Genomic DNA, 25,308 nt, shown 5'->3' with positions numbered 1-25,308 from the left:
CACCGCCGCCGCTCTTGGCCATGCACCACACCCTACACCGCTGTCCCACAGGCGCTAGCATGTACAGCTCTGCGGGCTGCTGACAGGCCTCATGTCTGGCCAAACATGCGCCACCGGGGGGTGGGAACAGAATGTACTTCCTCTCTCCCCCGCCATTCAGACCCTTTTGGCTCTGTGGGAAGAAGGTGGCCATGGCGCCTCCTCACCATCAGCTATTGGCTGAGGGTGGTGGCTCAGCAGCCAATCAGGAGAGCAAGCTGGGGTGGGGGCAGGAAGCACCATGATATGCTGCGTGGGGCTGAAGGTGCCTGGTGTGCCCCTCCCCCTCCCTCTCGTAAGAGGCAAAGTGTGGGAACGGGCCAGGGAGATGCTGCCACACCCCAAGGCATACTCCATCCCCTCCCACCCACCCACCCGCACTCCTGACCACCTTTCTAAGCACCCCAGGAGTACTTATACTCCCAGTTGACCACCTCTGTTTTATGCAGTTTTGAACTTAGTATTAAAAAAAATTCACGTACTCAGTTTAAGAGATGTGCATTAGTACTTTACTTACATGGGAGGATTTTCATGGATCTGCCCAATGTTTGTAGATTACATACATTATTTATGCAGTAAGATGGTATAATTATTGTGTACCAAACCCATGGAAATTAAGAACATTCAAAATAGACAAGTGGTTTCTACCTACTTGCTGCATGCATCTTGAATGACAGCACTAGGCAGTCATTGTTTTTCTTTTCCCAGAACTCAAAATATGGTAACAATATCACCATGAATTTTAAGACAGTTTGTTTTATTTAAGGTGTCACAAACCCCACCATAATTCAAATTGTTTCTTGAGTTTGTTTTCCTAATATGGTTCATGTAGTCTCAGTGGAGAAGGGACAGTAAGCTGTATTCATCTATATGAACCTTGTGTTTATATGCATTGTGGTATTTGATATCAAATGTATTTCTTATAAGTTATAATAAGACCAGAATTGCATACTGAGTTTCACAGCTAGAAGAGGCTCAAAGACTAAGTGCCTGAAAAGAGGTAGTGGGGAAATTAAATGAGACGATGTCTTTGGGATATATCTGAAAGGATAAAAATATTCTCCTAGTCATACTTAAACCAGGAAAGATTTTTAGTCTGATAAACATGCACCTTTGGGTGGGGCAGGAAGTTACAGGCATAGTGTGGACTCTCCAAGAATCCAGTGGTAACATATGTAAGTGGACAGATAAGAAACAATACTTAAGCCTGGAGAGCAAATCTTTGTCTTTAGTTTTCCCAGCCACAGGGAAATACTAGAGTCCCTCAGCTGGTGGGCTGAGTAACAACTGCATTCTTGGATGTAAGAGGCAGGGTAAGAACAGGTTACTGTTCTAATATTTCCTTTTGTTTGTTTATTCTTATATCCCTGTCTATGTCTTAACATACGGTTACTGATTTCTTACATTTTCTCTTGTTTTTAAAATAAATCTTTTTGTTATTTTTTACAACCCACCTATTCTCAGGCAGGTCTCTTCCAAGGAAGGGGAAATCTGTCTTTTCTGAGCAGGTGACCAGAAAACAGTGTGATTTTTCTACCTGGAAAACCCCCTCTGCTAAGACCTGGCAAAGACCTTGGTGAGGCAGGTAAAGATGATGCACCATGGGTCAGGGAGGTGACCTCTGGTGCATCTCATTCTGTTCTCAACAGTCAAGCAGCAGACAGAAGAGAGAGACTGAAGAGTAACCCTGAAAGTGTGACAAGGCCCCAGGAGTATACCTCTGGGGTTGGGGTATGTCACAAGGTAGGCTTCTACTCCTCTGAAAAGGCAGCAGATTGCTTGGTAAGCCTGTAACATATTTCTAGTTTAGAGGCTGAGGTGTGCTATGAACAGCAGTGATGAGAGAGGAAAGTGTACATATGCAACTCTCAGTTAATTAGGATTTCTTACCCCATTGTGACTTGCTTTTTCTGGTTACCAACTGTAGAATTGTTTTTCCCGTGCAAAATTCACTTGGCCTATGTGATCTAGTTTTAAGCTTATAAAACAGATGAGATCGAGAGAAGTCACTCTTGGCCACTAACCCAGCTTTTAAAGCTGGAACCACAGCAAGCAACCTCTCTGCAGTAGTACTACAAAGCATAAGGGTCCCTGGATCCCTGCAGCACTGAACTTATGTTACCTCCAGCCCCTGAACTTATGCAGAGCCTGGGCAAAGACTCTATGACCAAAGGCAAGAAAAGGCACACAATATGGCTAGTTTTTCATACTCACTATACATAAGTTCCTGCACATCAATTCCCATTTAAAAGACAGGCACTTAAACCTCACTGGCTCTTAAACTGCTATAATATCCTTTCAGGGGAGGAAAATTCTGCAAGACTTGACAGGTGTCCACTCACCGGCCTACAAAAAATGCAGACGGCACCCTGTCACAGTCATTTAACTTGAATATGGTCCTAATATCCACAAGGAAAACTATTATGTATGAGATGGAAAAGAAAATCAGAAATTGTAATGAGAGCTGGAAACCATTCACAAACATAAGGGAATGTTGTCCTTAACACCAGATAAAGATAATGAACAGACAGGTAAATCAAAATTGTAAATTGGATAATCCAGAGGAAAATTAAAGAACTCTGTCAAATGTATGTGTGCATGAGCACAAGAGAAATTATGCACCTAAATTTTCCCTTAAGAGAATGTTGCCCCGCTCTCCTCTCCCTCTCCTCCCCCCCAACCTGCAGAACAGCCAATACCCTGGTGGTTGAGACACATCGGCATTGTAGGAGATCTAGGTTAAAGTTCCTACTTTTCATAGATTCATAGACATCAGGGCTGGAAGGGACCTTAGAAGATCATCGAGTCCAGCCCCCTGCCCCGGGGCAGAAAGTCAGCAGGGATCATAGGATCCCAGCAAGATAACCTTACAAGACGTGCAAGTCCACCCCCCCGCCCCGGGGCAGAAAGTCAGCTGGGGTCACAGGATCCCAGCAAGATAAACATCCAATTGACTCTTAAAGGCCTTGGGGGCTCGGACAGTAAAGTAGTTCTTCCTCATGTCCAGCCTGAAACAGTCTTGTAGGAGTATGTGACAGTTTGACCTTGTCATCCCATGGGGCGCTGGTGAACAGGCGTTCCTCCAGATCCTGATGCATACCCCTAATATACTTATAGGCAGCCACCAGGGCCCCCCGGAGCCTGCGCTTTTCCAGGTTGAAGAGTCTCATAGCTCTCAGCCTCTCATCATAAGACCTGTTTTTCTGCCCTCTGATCATACATGTGGATCTCCTTTGGACTCTCTCAAGCTTCTCCACATCCTTTTTAAATTGTGGATCCCAAAATTGGATGCAGTACTCTAGCTGTGGTCTCACCAAGGCTGAGTACAGTGGGAAGATGACATCCTGGGATTTGCCAGAGAAGCATCTATGGATGCAAGCCAGAGTTTTGCTCGCTTTGCTGGCTGTAATACCACATTGGTGGCTCATATTCATCTTGTGGTCAATCATGACCCCCAAGTCCCTTTCAGCCATGGTGCTAGCAACAGCAGCACTGCCAAGCCTATAAGCATGCTGCAAGTTTTTCTTCCCAAGGTGGAATAACTTGCATTTTTCCGCGTTGAAGGCCATCAGGTTTTCATCTGCCCATTTTCCGAGCCTGTCAAGGGTGGCCTGGATCACTATCATGTCCTCAGGTGTGGATGCTTTACCCCAAAGTTTGGTGTCATCAGCAAACTTGGCGAGTCCACTTCTGACACCAATGTCCACATCATCAATGAAGATGTTGAAAAGAACAGGTCCAAGGACAGAGCCTTGGGGGACTCCACTTGTCACGGCGCACCACAATGATTGACTTCCATCAACTACCACTCTCTGGGTCCGACCACGAAGCCAATTCCCCAGCCAGTGGACTGTGATGTAGCCGAGGCTGCAGTTGGCCAGTTTTTCTATAAGACAATGGTGGATACCAGATCGAAAGCTTTTTTAAAGTCAAGATATATGACATCAATCACTTCTCCCTTGTCCAGGTGATATGTCACCTGGTCATAGAAGATGATGAGATTGGTCAGGTAAGACCTACCCACAACAAACCCATGCTGGCTATACCTCAAGAAGTTGCCTTCAGCCAGTTTGTCAAGAATGGTCTCTTTGATGATTTTTTCCAAGATCTTCCCCAGGACAGAGGTCAGGCTGATGGGCCTGTAGTTCCCTGGATCTATTTTTCTCCCTTTCTTGAAGACAGGCACCACACTGGCCTTCTTCCAATCTTTGGGCACTTCACCTGAGCACCACAAGTTCTCAAAGATGTGTGCCAGTGGCAGAGGTATGCTGCTTGCCAGCTCCTTATGTACCCTGGGGTGTAAGCTGTCTGGCCCAGATGACTTGAAGGTCTCCAGCCTCTCAGGGTGTTCCTTCACATGTTCAACATTGATCTCCCTCACTTTGGCCATCCCATACTGTATTGAGCAGGGCCATCCCTTGGGGCTGGTGAAAAACTGATGCAAAATACTCATTAAGCAGGTTGGCTTTTTCCTGGGTGTCGGTTGTCATTGACCCATATGGTTTAGCAGGGGTCCATTGTTACCCTTGCTTTTCCTCCGGCTCCTTGCATATCTAAAAAAGAACTTTTTCTTGTTCTTCATGTGTGTAGCCAGTTGGCGTTTAGTCGCAGCCTTGGCTTTCTTGGTTTGCTCCCTACAGGTCCGAACCAGTGCAGAGTACTCCTCCTTTGGGGTGAATCCATCCTTCCATCCTTTATAGGTCTTTCTTTTTAGATGCAGGAGGTCCACTAGTTCCCTGAAGAGCCAAGGGGGCTGCTGTGCTCTTTTGCTGCCTTTCCTCTGAGACGGAATACATTGCTTGATCTTCCAGGATCGCTCCATTGAGGAGCAACCACTTTTCCTAAATTCCCTCCTCCTTTTTGGGTCATGGTCCCTTAGGGCCTCGCCAACAAGCCTCTTGAGCTTGTGAAAGTCAGCTTTCCTGAAGTCAATGACTTCTGCTTTGCTGACTGACTTGCCAGCTTTATGGTGGATGGTGAAGATGATCAGCTCATGGTCACTGTCTCCCAGCTTCCCTTCGATCATTAGGTCACTGATTACGTCATCCCCTGTTGCCAGTACCAGGTCAAGCAGTGCTTTGCCTCTCATTGGTCCATAGACTTCTTGAGTCAGATAGAGCTCATCCACACATGAGGAAGCTTTGCAACTGTTCGGATGTGGCCGAGTGCTCTTCCCACGAGATGTCTGGGTAGTTGAAATCTCCCATGGCAACCATGCGCCGGGAACATGCAGCCTCAACCAGTTCCCTGGCAAATTCCTGGTAAGTTCTTGATCCTGGATAGGAGGTCTGTAGTAGACTCCCACCGTTGTGTCCCCTGTGCCTTGTTTGCCAAGGATTTTGACCCAGAGAGTCTCTAATCGTCCCCCCCGGGTGTCAATGTCAGCTTTCCTTGACATAGAGAGCTACCCCCCCACCCTTTTTGTCCCCACAACCTCTCCTGTACAAGGTATAGCCGTCTATACCTGTGGCCCAGTCATAGGTGAAGTCCCACCAGGTCTCCATTATCCCTATGATATCGTAATCCTTTTTGTTGAGCAGGAGGGCCAGTTCCTCCTGTTTGTTCCCCAAGCTCCTGGCATTGGTGTACAGGCATGTAAATAAGTGTCTCATTGGGGGCCTTTGCCTTCCCTACGGATCACTCTGGAGCTGGGGTAGAGTGCCTTAGCCTGCTGGGTTTACAAAAGCTGCCCAGTGGGCCTGCAGTGGCGGTACTCCCCCCATCCCCTGGCAGGCTCAGTTTAAAGCCCGGTCGAGGAGGTCAGCAAGTCTGGCTGAAAAGAACCTCCTCCCCAGTAGAGTGAGGTGTAGGCCGTTTCTTCCCAGCAGACCACTGCCTCCCTCACCAAAGAGCGGGCTGTGATCATGGAAGCCAAAGCCTTCACAATGATACCAGTGCTGCAGTCTCTGGTTGACTACCTCGACCTGTCTCTCCCTCCTCAGCCCATGACCCACATCCGGGAGGAGCGAGGAATAGACCACCTGGACCCCCAGCCCCCTAAGCCCCGCTCCCACAGCCCTGTAGTCTCTCATGACCCGGCAGCAAAACTATTTTTCAGGATCAATCTAATCTTTGCATGTAATTAATTTATTGTTTTAGACACTATACACAGGCCTAGAAGCTGGGCAATGGCTGCATTTTACATATCAAAATGAATACCTCCAGTTTTTGGTGTGAGGAGGTCCTTCTTCCAGTCGGAGCAAGGCATATCTGGCTGCACTGAGTGACAGACCTCGGATACCGTCACCCCATTCTTTCTCTGCACTATAAAGAACACAAATGTTAGCAATTAGATTATTTTAACATTGCTCAATTTCTTGGCTATGGCAGGAAAATTGGTTATTTTTCAACAAGCTTATGGTTGTGGTACCTATAATGTATGGAAAGGTAAATTTATTTCAAGCAAATGTAAAGGTAGGGCCTAAAGTTTTTTAGCCTACAATTTATTAAAGAAAAAACTTCTCAGTGAACGAGATCTCCCACATACATAGACAACACAAGTTATGACAGTGAAATTATATGGGCAAACTACCAGTCTGATACCATGTTATAACAGTTTACTGTATTCCAAGCAAAGTTTCAGAGTTTAGTATGCTGGCTCCCTTACTCCCATTATAATGGGTCAACCCTTCTGACCTGACCAATTTATAAACCATAAAGGCTGGGAGAACCAGCCATTGGGAGAGGCCTACCCATAGGCTTCCTTTGTTGCCAGTAATGTAAGTCAAGAAAGTAAACAGCAGCCAGGAAACAGATGGACAAAGGGGCCTCCAAGTTCTGTGGTCAAATTTCTAGGGGTACCCTGCAGATGCATATAAAGGAAATCTTTTAAAGCCTTCCTTTGCAAAGTGGTTGCAAAAATACTCTAACAAAGAAAAAAAATTCCATGACTCTGCCATGATCCCAAGGCTACGGCAATCCATGCACTAAATGTTAAATCTAAAGATAGGTTACTAAAAAAAAGAAATATGTTGTTTTCTCCTTATCCCATTCTATTAGAAACACTTACCCTTGATATTCAATGTACTTGTAAATCATGCCTGCAATAAGCATAGCCACCAGAGCATAATACCAGGATGAAATGAACATCAATGCAAGACAAATACTCATGCCTAAAAATGACAATGCCCTAAAAACAAAAACAAAAAAACAAAAAATATTGGCAAGTATTTGGGGGTTGGAGGGCTAAAAGCAAATGCATTGTTTTTGTTCCTTTCCCCTAAAAGGTTTTTTCATCCTCTGATTTTTTTATGAACTAAACGACAGCAAAATACACTCTATCCACTCCCCCTCATCACTGTTGCAATACTCTGTTGTACAAATGGATACTCTCGCTACCTTAAACATCTTAATTCTGATCCACACTAAACACCACAGGATTTTCTTCCTGCATCCCCTTCACACTACCAGATAGTAGGAAGAACTTATGTGAATCATAAATGATCCTTCCTCAATCTCTGCAGCCTCAAGACATGGCATCATTGTTTCATTTTGCCAAACAGCCTAACATGATCAGAAGGACTATTTCTCATGCTGGGTGCCAGGATAAACTATAGAACTAAAGCTGCATTTTATATCTCTATCCAGAAGAAGAGACCACTTAATCACCCCCTCTCCCCTACAAGGCTCCTGCACTTATATGGAGGGTTGGCATTCTTCCATACACACTAAGGAATATGGGCTAGAAAAAAAAAAGCAGACCAACTCATTTGCTTACCAATGGTAGTATTTAAATCGGGGCCGCCAATTTGGAGTTCTAAGAAGGGTTTGTACTGCACATGCCAGATTAACAAAAAGGTAACACATCAAGAAAAACCTAGGGAAGGAACAATTTAGTAAACACATTCAGAATTTTTTTATGCAGACTGTGTCTGTGAAGGTCTGAGTGTCTCTCTCTCTCTCTCATACACAAATAACACAATCAGCCTTGTTAATGATGCTAAACCTCTAACCAATCCAAGTCTGGCAAAAATAACATCCACTCACAAGCTAAGGGCACAAATTACACATAAACTGGTATAAGGGACTGGAAACTGGTTCAAATCTGTAACACAACAGATGTTCATTGCGCATAAATAACTTTCAAAATGGACCAAACCAGTTTAAGATAAACCTAGATGGGTATAGTATCAGCCATAACTGATTTAGGCTAAATAGGTTTATTGAACGTCTGTCCCAGATCCACTCCAGATTCAAGTTAACTCACAGTCCCCCAGCATCTCAGGATGCCTTGCACCTCTCCTACAATCCCTCCTTGCAGGGTGAGCGGGCTAACCATGGCCTAAGCTGTCTGCTCCAGCTGAGAAGGGAGGCATGCTCTAGGGTCCCCCAGCTTTTGGCCTGGGCCACTGCAGGCATGTGGCTGCATTTCCAGAATCAAAAGTGAATGTCTATTCACTTGCTTATTGATTCAATCCCATGAAGCTTAGACTAAATTGCAAAAATGGAATCAATTCAGCCTCGGGCTTTTTGACATCTGTACTTAGCCACAATGCACTCCACAGGCAAGAGACTTTACATGTGAATGTAGCTGGACATCAGGATGATTATTTTATTAAGCAAATGGATCTTATGTTCCAGTCACAACTTTCTAAAAATCAATACAAGTAGCACAACTCTAAAAGGAGATCCTATTTATTTTGTGATTCATATATAAAACTGACACTTACATTGAGAGAATTGGAGCTACCATGTCCAGGGAAGCTATAAGAATTCCCAGTTCAGCAATTAATGCTGTTAGCAGAAGGGCCCATGTTGGTTCACCATTTGCTTTCCCGTGACCAAAAACCTGAACAAAAAGAAAACAGGGATATTTACTGACTTGTACTATAACATTTGATACTTTGTTCAATGTTGCATTGCTTATAAGTGGTTTTAATAATGACTGAAAATAGCCTGTATTTTTTACCTCAGCAGGATTTGCTTTATGTTTTCATCTTTCATTTAAAAAGTAGGACAGGGTCCGGCTAATTTCAATCCCTCTCTCTTGGCCACTGAATTAGATGCTGGACTTGTTAATAAAGACACCAAACAACCATCCAAGTCCTTCTTTAAAAAACACACTTTTCCATTAAAATGTTGCTTTTTTAAAAGACTATTCAGGTAACAATATTTGAAAATATAAAATATTTGTCCCATTCTTTCTCCCAGTTTCTAGGGGAAAAAGAGAATGTTTCCTTCCTGCTTTGGGAATTGTTAAGTAAAAGGGGTAGCCTGCACACAGCAAGCAACAACTAAAAAGTAGCTACTGCTTCAATATTTGCTTCTCAGTTTTGGTAAAAGGGGATTTCTTCCTAATTCTTCAGGAACAGTGGTAGAGAATGGTTACTGAGTAGAAGAACTGAAGTATGTCCCTCTTGGGACTGCTCTCTGATGGCACAGGCTGTCACTTGATACTTAACAGAAGCCTGCGAAGAAAACATTAAAGCAAGATTATCAGCTCTTTCAAAGTCCCCATGCTTTAAAGTGTTCAATACAAACAATTCCCAGTGCTTGGCTAGGGAATTTACTAACCAATCCCTCCTAAAATTCTTCTTGACTATATGTTTTTAGTGTTGTAGTGTCTCACATAGCTTTAATCATGATTCTCCTGTAGCACTTAAACATGGTACCATCTTTTGATCCCCTTTCTTCCAAATTTTTGTACAGACCTAATTTTTCTCACCTTTATTTATTTAACCAAAAATATGTCTCTCAGACTCTAGCCTTATTGAAGTGTTTCAGCTTCTGTATTACGGTAATAACATTTAAAGAGAAACAGCAAAACCAGCACAAAATATAAACAGGCTTCACTAGGGTTTTCACATTGGTCAAATTATTTCCTCCAGCTTGTGCTTTCAGTTCTTGTATCTCATACTTCCACTTTCATGTCTCAATTGTCTTTCTGAGTAATGGCCATTGACTCTAAAACGGTTCCTTATTCATGGCCCCCTTGCAGATGTTAATGTAGTCATATGACTGGGATCGGAGGAATTCTATACCCGATCACACATCCGGCCACAACAGATATGAATGGCAGGAAGCATGGCTTTTGGAACTGGGGGATAAAATTCCTCTGATCCCAGTTGCATGGTCTGCCTCTACCTGCAGCAACTTGAAAGACTGACCTCTCCCCAGTAGGCTCACAGCAAAGCAGGACCTTAATAAAGTACTCTGTAAAAGTCCTGGGGTGCCAGGAACCCAACATCAGGGAGAAGCTCCTCATCATTTCAGGCTCAGAGGAGAACAGAAACTTAAACCTGGGATTCTGCTACCCACTGGGGCCCAACTGCATATCTACATTTTAAATGAGCCAAAGCAGTAGGAGTCTGACAAAAGGGAGTCTTCCTGGTCTCAGGTTCTCTGGGCCTGAGACATTTAAAAGGCTTACTGTAGCCCAAAAGCACCACTGGCAGCTTCCCACAGGCTAACATGCTTAAAAGGTTCACATGCAGCTGGGCTGTGCACACTGCTCCTGGATGCCTATATGGCATACACTGAAAAATAAGCATGATACAAACCAACCACAAAGATGTTCTGTGTTACATGGGAACATCTTTGTGGTTGGTTTGGCATTTTATTGCATCTTAAAAACCATGTATATGGCACATACTACATTTATTGTGTAATTAACATGTTAATCACATAAAAATTGCAGTCTGCCAGGGGTCTTGGTTTCCATCATTAACTTAATCACTTTATGCTTCTCTACATAAAGCTGCCTATGTTATGTGTGCATAGTCCTCAACATTTTATCACTCTCAAATGATCTGCTGACTGAAGTATCAAGTTTATGGCATATGCAAATTCAGATCTCCTTCTTCCAGTCTCTAGGAATATAACTTCTTATGGTTGGCTAGGCCACAGGGTGAATGGTATCTGCATACAGCAAAAAAACCAAAAAACAAAATAGCCCCCATTTTAATATATACTAACCCAGAGGAAAGGAATAATGTTGTCCTTGGCTATGGCTTGTAGCAGTCGTGGGGCTCCAGTGAGGCTCTGTAAACCTGCTCCACAGGTAGAGAAGAAGGACCCTATCACAATGACCCAAGGTGAGGGCCAAGAGAGTGTGCCCACAACTAAGTTCTTGTTCACTGCATCACCATACCTGTAAAAAAGAAATGCCAGCCATAAGGGAAACTTTTTTATTACTGCATTTGCTTTCATTTGAGTATATTTTTTAAAGATTTTATTTAAACAAAACTGAATGTTTTCTTGAAGAGAAACTCTAGTATGAGGAATATTCCTAAATACTTCAGACTTCCACATCAATTTGTTGTGTCTATCACTTAGTTATCTGAGCACTACTTTGCATCCTCCCCTGGTGAGAAGCAATTTGTAATATAAACTGAGCTGTACTGATAAAGCCCTGACTAGCAATGTTCTTCAGATTTCTTTCCCTGAGCTTTTTAGACATATAACTGCCACTGTTAAACACAGAATACTTAATACAATCCAATATCAGGCATTCCAACATAGAGCAATAGTGATGGTGGATCATTTCAGACTGTAGCCTTTTGGCAAACTAAGTGGACAAGCAGAAAAATACAAAAAAACAGGGAATAATCTTCTCCCACCACAAAACATGCTAAAATGGTAAAATAGTTCATGGTTACTTACTTATCTCTAAGAACCACACCCTCTATGCAGGCTCCAAATAATACCACACAGCTGAAGTCTTGGATACAAAATATGTTAAGGAAAGTAGGTGTTTATTATTATGGCTGCAATAAATTCAAACAAATTTTAAACCAGTGATTTCAAATATGGTAGGGGTTTAATTCCTAGGCTACATACAACACCTGTAAACAATTTCAGCTTGCTGGTTAAACCACTGTTTAACTCTCAATAAGGCATAACACCAGACATTAGATCCCAGGACCTTTCACAGTTGTTTTTCTTATTTTATGTTTTTAAGAATATTGAAAGAGCCTGACTAGTCCTAAAAGTTTTTCTAGGTTATGAACCTTCCAGTGGATGGCGTATAAATGTCTAGCTATGAAGAGAGTCATCCAGCAGAAAAAGCTTCAATTATCTAGAAAGAGAAGAAAGAGAGAGGAAGGAGGGGGGAGAAACAGGGAGAGAAAGGGAGGGAAAGGCAGGGAGAGGGAGAGAGAGGAAGAGAAGGAGAGGGAAATGCAGCTGTAACATAGCTCCTAAGTGGAAATGACAATTTATATTTAACAGGAGAGCTGAAGGTATATAAAGATCTCCTGGTTGGAATAGTTCATTTTGTGCAAATTGGGCTCAGATAAAAGTTAGAACAGTCTCCTGTTCTGGAGGTTCCTTCTGGTTATGTTTCCTTCTGGTTATTATTTCATATTTCACAGGAGTCTGGGGTGATGGAAAGTTCTCCTGGGCAGGAAATTATCTTGTATTGAGGCAATTTGAGCTCTGTGAACATGCAGATTTCACTGGAAAAATGGACAGGAGCCAGGGTGTCAGCTTTCTTAATATACCTTCAGCTCTCCTGTGAAATATGAATTTTCATTTCTACCTAGGAACAATTTTATAATCTTTGCTTTCTCCTATGCCTGAAGAAAGGTGATTGTGCCCAAAAGCTTGCAAATAGAACATTTTTTTTTGCAAATATCTAGTTGGTCTAATAAAAGATATCACCACTTCCACAAGTTCTGATTCCTAAGATACCTGGCACACTGGGGGCTATAAAATTCCATTGCCACCAGCCTTATATCTTTTGATTTCCCTTTTAATGCATTCTTTACCCCTTCCTCTTTTCTACTGCTGAACATTTGTCTCAAATATATAAAACAGCAACTGCATCTTGATCCCTAGCCATCTTTCAGCCTTTTCCATGCCCTTTCCATTACTAAACACTCACTTTATGTGAAAGAGAACACAGAATCCCCACACGTTACTAAAAATAAAAGACTTGTTTCTTTTAGAAAAAGGAACTAAAATTCAGAGATTCTTTTATTTAAAGTCTTTTCCAATCTTAATGGCTGTCCCTGTTTCTTATGAATGTCTCCAGCTTTCAGCCAACCTAAAATGCCACAGAGTCCATGAGTTTGTTTTAATCAAATGGCAAAGAGCAGAATCCAGAAATTAAAGTAGAATGCTGTGGGAAAGAGGCACAAATTTTGAATATTTTCAGCTGAACCACAGAGCGGAGTTTTACTGACATGTGATGTTTATAGTGGTATTTTAGTCCTCACAGGACAGTACAATGAACTAGGAGCACAATAAAAGTTCAACTGAGTCATTTAGAATGTGCTAAAAATCTATTCTAATTTTAAAAGGATACAGACTAATGATGTGGTGATGATAGCAAGAATTGTTCCAACAGGAATAGATTTTTGTGCATCTTTGAGGTCTCCTGATCTGTTTGAACCAGCCATGATCCCTACACAAACATTAAGTTTAAGTAAAATATATTTAGTAACAAAAAGAGCAAAGAAAAATATAAAAAGCCTACAAATGTGTCTCTTTCCAGTATTCTCACCAGTCACTGAAGGGAAGAAGATGCCAACTAGGACTGTGAAGGAAGTGGCTATATCAGAAAGCACATAAAGATGAAGATTGCTTTTCAGCCCAGGTACATCAAGTGATGAGTGAACAGCTTTCTCCAGTATTTCGCCTTTCTCCAAGTAATTGCTCCACAGGTTATCTGACATGAAGAAGTGATATCACAGGAACAGAGCAGGAAAGAAAAAAAGAGAGAAAGGTTAACACAAACATGTTTTTATTACCAGACATTTAGGACACACGATTACAAACCCAACTTACTAAGTGATATGCTCAAAGCAGCACAGTCCTTGGTTCAAAGACTGAAATTTAATGAGTTACAATAATTTCAACACTAGATACACTCAACTTCCAAAACAGAAAAAAAAATTATAGGCTGTATTTTCCTGCCAATCTGACAATAATTACAACTATCTTCAAATTATCACCAATAAATAAGACTAGAAGGGTTTATATTTTGATTGTATTCATTCACCAAATGCAATTTCATTTTTATTTGCCACATGGATACAACTTATGTAGCCAATACAAGATAAATGCAATACTGCCACACAAATCAAATAAAACAGCATTCATATACATAAGAACTAAGGAAACCTGAAGAGGTAGGATTGACCAGTTTTCTGCCCAAAAACCAATTTATTCTTTAGGAAGTAGAAAAATTATGGCACTGCATTGATTTGCATTTAAATATGTTTTGACACTGCATGGAATACGCGCTGTATCTATTTTAGAAGCTGTGTTAATGTTTCTTGTGAAAATGAGGACACCTGTACCCTTTAAAATTTAAAACTGATTTATTTTCTATTTTCATAGCATCATAGAAAATTAGGGTTGGAAGGGACTTCAGGAGGTCATCTAGTCCAACCCTCTGCTCAAAATGGGACCATCCCTAACTGTATCATCCCAGCCAAGGCTTTATCTAGCCTGGCCTTAAAAATCTGCCTTCAGAATAGAGATTCTACCATCTCTCTACATAACCTGTTCCGTGCTTTACTACCCTCCTAGTGAGAGAGTTTTTCCTAATATCCAACCTAAACCTCCCTTGCTGCAACTTGAGACCGTTGCTCCTTGTTCTGTCATCTATCACCACTGAGAACAGTCTAGCTCCATCCTCCTTAGAACCCCCCTGCAGGGAGTTGAAGGCAGCTATTAAATCCCCTCTCAGTCTTTTCTTCTCCAGACTAAATAAGCCCAGTTATCTCAGTCTTTCCTAATAAGTCATGTTCCCCAGCCCCCTCACCATTTTTGTTGCCCTCTGCTGGATTCTTTCCAATTTTTCCACATCATTTATGTAGAGGGGGGCCCAAAACTGGACACCATACTCCAGATATGACCTTACTAAGTGGTGAATAGAGGAGAATAATTGTAGAATCATAGACTCATAGGGCTGGAAGGGACCCCAAAGGAACATCAGGTCCAGACCCCTGCATGAGCAGGAAAGACATCTGGGGTCAGGTGACCCCAGCCAGGAGACCATCCAGTCTTCTCTTGAAGACTTCTAGGGTAGGTGATTGCACCACCTCTACGGGGAGCTTGTTCCATAGTCTGGAAAAAGTTTTTCCTAATGTTCAGCATGAAACTATCTTCCAGGAGTTTGTGGCCATTGTTTCTAGTTTTCTCCCAGGGTATCCTGGTGAACAGTTGTTCATTGAGCCCCAGATTTTATTCTAAAGCTCTGCTGCAAACTTGCAGAAAGCAGGGAAGTCAGTAGATCACTTTCATGCATATATTTCTATGCTCCTTCCATCTAAGATCTATTAAGCAAAATGCTCCTGCTGTGCTCTAATTCAGATCCTTCAACATTCTTTTGAAAATAATATGGCATGTAATTTATCCTATGGTGCATTGTAGATGGTTTTCTATTGAAAGATATCACATGTGCAGATCCAATTCAGTCATTTTTAGTGCACAAAAGCCAATCTTCTTATCAGAAAAGAAAACGATTAATACTATCTTTTCTTTAAAGGACTGTATCATTTGTCTTACCACAAATTTTTTTCACTGTAATTTGAATTAGTTAGTCTAGCCTCCCTCTAGCACCAGCATTGAGCAGAACAATCTTTTCCAGTTGCTCTGTTTGCCACTTAAGAGGGTTTCCTTTAATGCGGCAGCACTTGCCATCATACCTTTTAAGATCCCACTTGCAGCTCCAGGAATTCCTGCTATCTCTGTAACATTGTTAAGCATAAAATATTCATCACAGTTATCAGTGGTAAAGTTTGAATTATGACAGAAGAGCTGCCAAAGCTTGGTGACCACAGTGATGTTGTCCACAACCATCGTTTTGGCACAAATATCAAACTGATCTCTTGACAGAGTCCTGTTGCCCAACATACAAATCCTGAAGGGGAAAGGAGAAAGTAATTTAGGATTCTGTGTTACACAGAGATGGCTGCTCCCAGCTGTAACTGGCCAGGTGTGCACCTATGGCAGTCCTTCTTTTTACTTTCTGGCTTTGGACGCTCCAGCAATGGGTAGCATGTAGCACTGGCGACGCATAGGGGGTGCACCCTCTGCAAAAAGGTGCTGCCAAAATTGCCAGTGGCGCCTGAGGGGGGTCACTGCTCACCACCCCTCCCCCCTTGTCACCGACACTGCCAGCGGCGTCTGCGGGTGGTCCCCAATTGCTGTTGGCCACCACTGACAGCACTGGCGGCATCTGCAGAGAGCTACACTGCTGCTCTACAAACTACATTTCCTAGAATGTCATTAAATCATAGACACATGCTCTTGTGCCACAGCTGTTTGCCATGAGGTTGGAGCCAGAAAGTACATGAGGCAGCAGAGTGGGGCTGAGAGGCGGAGGCATCCCCCTTAGGCAGTAGCTTGAACTCATGCCCCGCTCACCCAACCATCTTTTTACACTACTTGTTACTCCACGCTGCTTCATACTTGGCAAAGAAGCAATTAAGGTAGATGAGCCCAACTGACTCCACGACATGAGAGGTAAGCAATATTTCTGGCTGTGGGCCAGAACGACCCACACTAGTCAGGAGGCAGGAGGGCACTAGGACCCAGTCACTGCTCCTGTCATGGCATCACAGAAAGAGTGCCTGCACCCAAAGCTCCCAAATAACTCTGCTCTGTAAAATTAACAGAGTTTGCCCGGGGAGTCATGTGGGGTACTAGGGTGTGAGTTGCTCTTTGTGGGAGGGGAAACAGTAAAAGTGTTAATTTCCACCAAACCTTTCCTCAGCTCTGGAGAAGGCACCATTCTACCAAACCTAGTTAAAGAATCCAGTGGATCACTTCATTTTAGCCTAAGAAGCTTTGTTACACAGAATTCTACCAGAAAACATTAATTAAATTCAGATTGCAGCTACCTTACATTTAAGTCACTCATCTATAACTGATTTCTAGAGCAACAAAGCACATGCAGCACATATTAGCTAGATAATTTTAAAGAAACTTCTATAGTAAGTAAAGGCTTTTTGTTTGTTTGTTTTTGGTTTGTTTTCTTAATTACAGGTTGATGTATCCCAGGCAGGAAGATTACTTACGGAAATTCAGGTGGATCAAAGATGGACTTGATAGCTCCAGCATAAATGGACAATATGGATATTATTACACAGGCCAAAAACAGAGAAGCAAATTTGTTAACATATTTTACTCCTACAAAAACCACCACAGCCATGAGGATGAGGAATATGGTTCCATAAACTCGCATGTTGTTCAGCATAGCACTAGATGCATCATGAGCACCAGTAGGATGAAAGATTGCTGCTTGTGGAGCAATATATGTCTGAAAGAGCAAGAAAGCATGCTACATTGATGTAATAACACAACTAAGAGTTTAAATTACCATTTCATTTTGCTCCTTCCCATTTGCTTTTAACACACACTTTATATAAAAAATTATAAATCAAGCTGCCATTCATAAAATACTTTTGAGAAAGGATCTTCACCCTGTAGGGAAGTTCTGTGTTTAAGGATCATAGAAAAATAAGCCTTGGAGAGATGCCAGGAAGTCATCTGATCCAACTCTTTATTCAAGACAGAACCATCACTGTCTGAGCCATTCAAGACAAGAGTTTGTCTAACCACCATCTTAAAATCTACAAGGATGGAGATTTCAACTTCTCAAAACCCTATGTTCCAATACTTAACCATCATCATAGTTAAAGTTCTTCCCCAAATCCAACCAAAATTTCCCTTCCTACAGTTCAAGATCCTTACTCCTCATCTTGTCTCCTGTGGCCACAGAGAATAGTCTATTGACAACCTTCAGGTATTTGAAAATTTAGCAAATTTTCCCCTCAGTCTTCTCTTCTGTGGACTAGATTCCAGTTCTTTCAACCTTTTCTTGTAAATAATTTTTCCTAAACTTCTAATTATTTTTGTTGTTCTCTGATAGACTCTTTTTAGCTTGCCCATGTCTTCCTTGAGCACAAGGATGGATTTATCTATGGTCCACTATAGCTCCTATATCCTTTTTTACAGTGCTGTAGTCTCACCAGTCATTCCTTGATCTGCATTTGTGACTGTTCCATCCTAGGTGCAGGACTTCACATTTGTCTTTACAGAATTTCATTCCATTAATTCGAGCCCATTCTGAATCCTAACCTGCAACTTGACCCACCCAGGTATTATCTGAAAATGGACAGTTTTGTAGTTCTTCCCCTACAATCCAATTCATTCTCTCTTTGACAGTGATATATTGAAACACTTCAACTTAGGTTTTCTAAAGTAATGATGTGAAGAACCTCAAAGTTTTATATCTAAAATGGCACACCTCAAAAGAAGCCTGACTTCAAAATGGAGAACGCTAGACAACTTGTGAAAGTATGGAATTGGGCCCCTAACAGACCAAGTCACCCTTGAAAACACAGGCCTTCAATCTCTGCCCCTTTGTCCTCAAGGGCAGGAATGTTGCGGTGTTTTCTAAAAGTAACTTGTCATATAAGCGTTACCACTCACCAATAAAATCTCAATGGCACCAAGTATGTACATAGCTCCTGCAAATGTTGTTCCCAAATAAAAGCACAGTCCAACAGCTCCACCAAACTCTGGACCTAAAGACCTTGAGATCATGAAATAGGAGCCACCAGCTACAAGATAAGAAAGGATGAGGATATTTTTACACCACTTGTGAATCTGACATTTCAGAATATACAGAACATATGTATGAGATTGTAAATTAATCCTATTAATCCTCACTGTAATCGGAGGAAAGCTTGTAAATGTGAATAAACTGCCACCATAAAGACTACAAAAACTACAAGGGAAATAAAAAATCCAAATTAATTTAAAAACCCTCACAAACACATCCTCAATATTTTTAAGCGAAAGTCATGGTTTAAGGCTCTAATTACTTTTTAACACTTGAAAAGTTCAACACGATACTTTATTTGACCTATCTGGATAATGACTTCCTTTATTACTTAATTCTGTTTTTCAATAGAAGGCAAAAAGTCTAAATTTAATTACACTACAATGCACTCATCACCATCTGAAAGTCTACCATTCAGTTTATGATAATAAGAGGAAGGGTAAGTCAAAATTGGTTTAAAAACTGCACCAAATAAGAAGGTCACTAATTAATTACCTGGAACAACGCCATTAGTTGCAATAGCACTCATTGATATGGCTGTCAGCATAGTCTGTGGAGAACAAGGTAACAAATATAAATTTACCCATGTAAAGTTCTCAAAATTATAATTACTCTTTTTAATTCTCCTGTTAAGGTAATTAGGCAAACAGTAAGGAAAACATGCCATGATAAAATACAGCTTTCATAGTATGTCTTTCTATATATTCTCCCCTGCCACAGGGCATTTTCTAGCCACAAAACAAAATAAGGGTTCAGGACAGTAACAGAAATGTAAAGATTATAATATTCTACTCTCCATGTGGGAAATGAGTGTTGCTTGGACATGTGGTATAACGCAGTGGTTCTCAACCTCATTAGACTCCAGGCACCCCTCGGAAAATGCTTTTTACCTTTCACTTGTTTTTTTGACTATGGAAAAAATAATAAAGCAACTCTTCTGTTGCAAAGAACAAAACAAGAGCACAGCAGGTCAGAATGTTTTTGACACTATGGATGTCTATTTCAATCTCTGGTTTTATCTTGTGAATCTTATGTAGGTAACTGCACATCTCTACAGCATGCCACATCACTCTGGTTGAGAATCACTAGTGTAAGGAATGGGCTAAGCACCACAGAAGCTAAACCTGTAATAATTTCATCTGTTTAATCGACTCTGCTTTAACTGCAAGCTTAGAGTGCTGTAACACTAGATTTGTTTAATTCAGCTTCAAAAAGTTACAACAGTTTAGCTCCAATATAGCTGGAGAGACAAACTGTTATATCAGTTCAGCATATGTGAGCTCCTGTGCAGTAAGTCTGGCATTTTTCTTAATTTAGTGTTAGGTCTGTTCCCAGCCTTATATTAGCAAAAGCATAGCTGTGTACAGCTTATTTCAGTTTCCCAAGCAAAATAAATTATGCCAGCATAACTGTATCTTTATTAGGACTTTTGTTTGAATAAAAATGTTATTAAAAAAAATCGTGCCTCCCCACAAAAATAGCTATACTGGCAAAAAGTTTCTGCCACAGACTGAACCTTAGTTGCATACACATGTGTAATAGGCCTGTGCGAATAGGGAAGTATTTGACTTAGATTTGGATTCGGATGATTTGGAGGACAGTGATTCGATTCAGAGATTTCAGTGTCTCAAATTGTTTCAGCTGAATTGGCTTCAGAAGATTCGACACTGATTCAGAGAGATTTAGAGATTCCAATTGGCCAGGGAGCAGGTACAGCCGGGTGGCTCCAGGTTCTCCCATGGCTCCTCCAGCTATGCCTGCCTCTTGCCGGGTGGAGGGAGCCATGGGAGAAGCCCCCATGGCTGCCCTGCCTGGCCCCATCCCCCACCTGGCCCCAGCCTAGTCCCAGCACTTTGGGGGAAAAAAAACCCTGCATACACCAGCTGCAGCAGCAGCGATTGGGGGGTCTGGGCACTCATGGCAGAACACCCCCACCCCCCCCCCCCCAAATGAATGCGGGGCAATGGGGGGCAGCAGGGATTGGCCCTTCCGCCTGGCACCCACGCAGCAGCTGTTGCATTGTGCGGGTGCAGCATGGCTCAGCAGGGCACTGTGCACTGTCTTGGATCTGGGGCTACTGGAGCTGCGTGGTGCCACTCTCTGGCTGACAGGTGAAGCTGCCCCACCTCCCAGACAGTGTAGATAGAACCAAGGAGGCGATACTTCTTCCCCTCTGTGTGGCATTGGTCACACCACAGTTGGAGTATTGCATCCAGTTTTGGGCACCGTATTTTAAGAAGGATGTGGATAGCCTCGAGAGGGTCCAGAGGAGAGCCACTCATATGGTTAAGGGTTTACAGACCAAGCCCTATGAGGAGAGACTAAGGGACCTGCACCTCTTCAGCCTCCGTAAGAGAAGGCTGAGAGGTGATCTTGTCGCCATCTACAAATTCATTAGGGGGATGCAACAAGGAATCAGAGATGCTCTATTCATCAGGGTGCCTCTTGGGGTGACAAGGAACAATGGTCACAAATTGACAGGGAGCAGATTTAGGCTAGATATCAGGAAAAACTTCTTCATGGTTAGGGTGGCCAAAATTTGGAATAGGCTTCCAACAGAGGTGGTGCTCTCCCCTACCTTGGGCATCTGGCTGGAGTCATCTGACCCCAGCACTCTTTCTTGCCCAGGCAAGGGGTCAGACTCGATAATCTGTTGAGGTCCCTTCTGACCCTAGCATCTATGAATCTATAAGCATGGGGACGATCCCTGCTGCCTCCCAGTGTCCTGCACTGCGCGGAGGCGCTCTGCCATGATCCCTCAGAGGCCCTGATCCCTGCTGCCAAAGCCAGTGATTACAGGACTTTTTTTGTTTGTTTGTTTGTTTTTAAAGTGGCAGGAGGCTGGGCCAGGCAGGGCAGCCACGTTCTCTCATGGCTCCTCTGGCTGTGCATGCCTCTGCCCCGGCAGAGGGAGCCACAGGGTGCCATGCCCTGCTGTCACTTGTCCAGTCGGCGTTGTGGGGAGGTGTGATGCAGGCATGGCTTGCTCCAGGTGGCAGCATGGCATAGCCCCTGCTCCCACGGTCGCAGCAGTACTGGGAGCAGGGGCTCTGCCCTGCAGCTGCTCGCCCCCTTCTGCCTGGAGCTGCACCCACATCCTCCCTGCACCCCGCTCTGGCTGGGCAGCTTGTCTCAGTCCCAGCCCCAATCCCTCCCTCCCCCACGCCCCTTCCCTCCTCCCTCTCCCAACCCCAACAGACTTACCAACTGGAGGCAACTGTGTCAGCTCCCTGTTTAGTCTATGGCCGAATCTCCGAAGCAGTCAAATCTTTTCTGAAGCTTTTTGGAATCAATTCAAAGCTTTTAATTGGTCTCCTAATTTGATTTGGATTCAGAGATTCAACCCCCAAATCAGGCTGAATCTCCTCTGAATCGAATCAGCTACCAAAACTTCACACAGCCCTCATGCGTAGCTGCATTTTACAAGTTTCACAAAAGATGCATCCTGACTATATGAGGTTCATCAGAGCCTGAGATTGAACATCTTTTGGAAGTGCTATGAAACCTGCCTATCTGAACAAACATTTAGCAAACAAGCTAGGGTGAGCTATTGTTTAGGGCAGGGTCTCTCTCTTCTGTTGATAATCTAATTCCATTTAAGTAATTTTGTCCTGTTCTATAAGTATTCTGATTCTCTTACTGTAAACTGCTCTGAGTTTTGTAAGGAAGGGCAAAATATAAATCAAATAAATAAATATGATGTGATCATATACTTACACAACAGCAGCAGATTAAGACAATCAGGAAAGACTGTAGAACACCTGCTGTTCCTACCATCCATGTCAATCGAAGGAAGAGAATAACCCCAAAAATATTCTGCATACATGGCAAGTACACTCCCATCAGGGTGCCCATGCTGGGTGACTGAAAATAGATCATCAATATTCTTTAATTAACTCAGGAGAAAGGTGTAGAACTGAGAAAAACTAATGGCAGCTATTCAAATGGCAGTGTGCTGTGGCAGATTACTACAAACAGAAGTATAAGCTGCAATGCCAGACTTCCAAACATCTTGACATTGATCAATCAAAAAAAATTGATCCAACTGTCACCATATTTATACCAGGATTCCTAAAGTCAGCACTAATGAAAACCAACTGAATGTATATTTTTATTATTTGTATTGCTATCATGCCTAGGAGCTTCTAAAATTGAATTAGACTTCACTATACTAAGCCCTACATGAGTACAGGATGAGATGGTTTCTGCCCCCATCAAAAGTTTACACACAAGTTTCACACCAAAAAAGAGATTTTTAAAGACACAACTATCAGAAGTTTTGGAAACAGTTTAGTGTGAACATACTGCATATTTTCCTGATCTTTGGATAAGAGAAAAGAGAATAAGAATTCTGTTTAGAGCAGTGGCCAGCAACATTTAAAAAGCCATGGGCTGGAACAATCCAGCTCCAGTTTGAAGTACGCTGGGTACCTCTGGCAGCATAAAGGGAGCTTTGCCTGCAGCCAGGAAGAGGCTGGGTGACTGGGGAATGTGCCTGTGCTGCTGCTGCTTCCTCCAGTGCCAGTGTAGCTCCCCACCAGCTGGAAGATGATCCTTGCCACTGCTTCTCCCCATGTTCTCCTGCCTCCCAGGTGCAGAACTGCTCCTCACCAACTAGACGCTGTGCTTACACTGCAGCCAAAGAGTAGAAGGGATGCTGAAGAAAGTGCACAGCACAGATGCAGCTTCCAGCTGCATGGCATTAGCATGGACACAGGCAGAGGCAGAGCCCTGTGGCTCCATGGGCCAGATCCAGTGTATTGCCAATCCCTGGTTTAAGGTATCAAAATTGACACTGCCATTTGCAATGGCTTCATTTTCAATGCCTTACAGAAAGAATTCCTAACATTAGGCAGACAAGGTTCTTTAGGTAAATCTGATATATTTTATTAGACCAACTCAAATACAGTAGTTGGAAAAAATCTTTGAAAGCTTTCAGGCACAAACACCCTTCATCAGGCTGAGGAAGCATCTGCAGTATATTTCCTCAGCCTGATGAAGGGTGTTTGTGCCCAAAAGCTTGCAAAGAAGAATTTTTTTCCAACTATTTGAGTTGGTCTAATAAAAGATATCAGATTTACCCAAATAATTTTGTCTGCCTATGTCCTTAGACCAACATAGCTACATCCTACACTTCCTAACATTAGTGCACCCATCTCTGACAGCAATTGTGAAGTTCCAAATCCTATGGGACTTTTGCTAATGAAATTCCGTGGCTTTCTCTGGTTGATTCTGAAAGTAAAACAAAAACTCGTATAAAAAGCAGAAACATGAGACACAGCACTGCTCTTCAAACTGATTCATCTCACTGCACACGTTTCCACAAATAAAATTTAAATCCCAAGTTGCACTGACGATATTTTGCTTCCAGTGAATTTCAGGAAAATTACTACAAGCACCAGTCTTCAGCTGAAGATGCAAGTGCTCAGCTAAGCTGTTATTCAGTTTCAAATGCCAGTAACCCAATACAAGCAGAAAGTTGTTCCATTAAATAAAAACAATGCATTCAAGTTATGATGGAATCAGTAGCCATTACTCTACTACACCAAGGCCCCTTATATGAAGGGTAATCTAAATCCATTATTTGTACAACAACTGGTTATTGTACTGCAACTTTAACAGGGACAAAGCCTCCTGCTTTACAAAGAAATATATTGGCTTTTGCTTGGAATTTAGGGAAAACCAAAAAAGTACTCTCTCATGTTGCTAAGAAATACTACCATTGTACATAAACATCCTGATTAGCAGCACCTGTCTTCAAGTAAAAAAAGGGACAGAATACTATTTGCTAATGTGCTATGAGGTTCTCAGAAAAAAAGAAAATACCATGTGGATGTTTTTATCAGCTTGCTGACCTCAGTGAAGAAAGAATGGAACACTTAATACTAGAGGTGCACCAATATATCGGTCCATATTGGATCAGCACCAATAAAAGGAAAATTGACACTACTGGCAATCAGCTTTTTTTGACCAGTGTAGCTGATAATGTCACCGATAAATGCCATGTGCACATGCGCAGCCACAACATGCATATGGCCAGAAATGTAGCCTGATATCTTGGAGAGCAGTGTCTGGCTGGTAAGTCTATGCGGGGAAGAGACATGGGGGAGGGAAGAGGTGTGGGGGAGCAGATCAAGGCCCCCTCAGTGAGGGAGGGAGTAGGGCTGGCAAAGGTGCTGGCCATGGGACACAGCTGCAGGCTCATCTGGGGAGCACAGGGAGGTGGGGCATGAGAGGGCAAAAAGCCTGCTGAAGGCTCAGGGCCAGAGGCTCAGTCCCCGGCAGGCCCACCCCAGTGGCTCCCCGACAGCTGGGAATCCCAGCACACAAGGCTGCTCAACCCCAGAGGGGAATTCTTCCCCCTCCTCCCTCTTTCCCACCACCATGGGGCTAGGACGGGGGCCCTATTCAGTGCTAGGAGGGGCTCTTCTCCCTCCTCCTTCCCCCCACTGCAGTGGAGTGGGGAGGGGTCTCTGTGAAGTTGCCTGGCCCCAGAGGAGGGTTCTTTCCCCTGCTTCTCCCCCATCACTACAAGGTGGGGAGTTGGGGCTGTATGGGATGCTGCCCAGCCTCAGAAGCGGACTTTTCCCCCCACTCCTCCCCCACCAGGACAGGGGGAGGCTCTGTTCCATGCCATGGGGAAACTCTTCCCCCTCCTCCTACTCCCCCCAGAAGGGCAGTGGGAGTGCAGAGCTCAGCTGGGCTGGGTATGGGTATGTGGGCTGTAAGGGAGGGTGGGAGGTGTAGGG

At 43.0% G+C, this 25,308-nt stretch overlaps 1 protein-coding gene across 2 annotated transcripts in view; it reads right to left on the bottom strand.

Annotated features, from left to right (window-relative positions):
* SLC12A4 (solute carrier family 12 member 4) overlaps positions 1-25,308 on the bottom strand; it is a 103,800-nt gene that overhangs the window by 15,868 nt on the left and 62,624 nt on the right. The window contains exons 4-16 of one of the 2 annotated variants that reach the window (XM_006019070.3): positions 22,277-22,423; positions 19,055-19,109; positions 18,427-18,557; positions 17,010-17,251; positions 15,636-15,850; positions 13,484-13,648; positions 13,286-13,384; positions 11,641-11,698; positions 10,954-11,128; positions 8,709-8,827; positions 7,757-7,855; positions 7,049-7,168; positions 6,199-6,303 (exon numbers count right to left, since the gene is read on the bottom strand). In XM_006019070.3, coding sequence (XP_006019132.2) covers positions 6,199-6,303; positions 7,049-7,168; positions 7,757-7,855; positions 8,709-8,827; positions 10,954-11,128; positions 11,641-11,698; positions 13,286-13,384; positions 13,484-13,648; positions 15,636-15,850; positions 17,010-17,251; positions 18,427-18,557; positions 19,055-19,109; positions 22,277-22,423 — 1,730 coding nt within the window. The remainder of the gene's footprint in view (positions 1-6,198; positions 6,304-7,048; positions 7,169-7,756; positions 7,856-8,708; positions 8,828-10,953; positions 11,129-11,640; positions 11,699-13,285; positions 13,385-13,483; positions 13,649-15,635; positions 15,851-17,009; positions 17,252-18,426; positions 18,558-19,054; positions 19,110-22,276; positions 22,424-25,308) is intronic. The other variant, XM_025198431.1, reaches the window with a different exon arrangement.

The sequence above is a fragment of the Alligator sinensis genome, unplaced genomic scaffold (genome assembly GCF_000455745.1).
Source record: "Alligator sinensis unplaced genomic scaffold, ASM45574v1 scaffold97_1, whole genome shotgun sequence".
NCBI classification, from domain to species: Eukaryota; Metazoa; Chordata; order Crocodylia; family Alligatoridae; genus Alligator; species Alligator sinensis.
The sequence above is the reverse complement of the archived record's forward strand: the minus strand, read 5'-3'. Positions and strand labels throughout refer to the sequence as shown.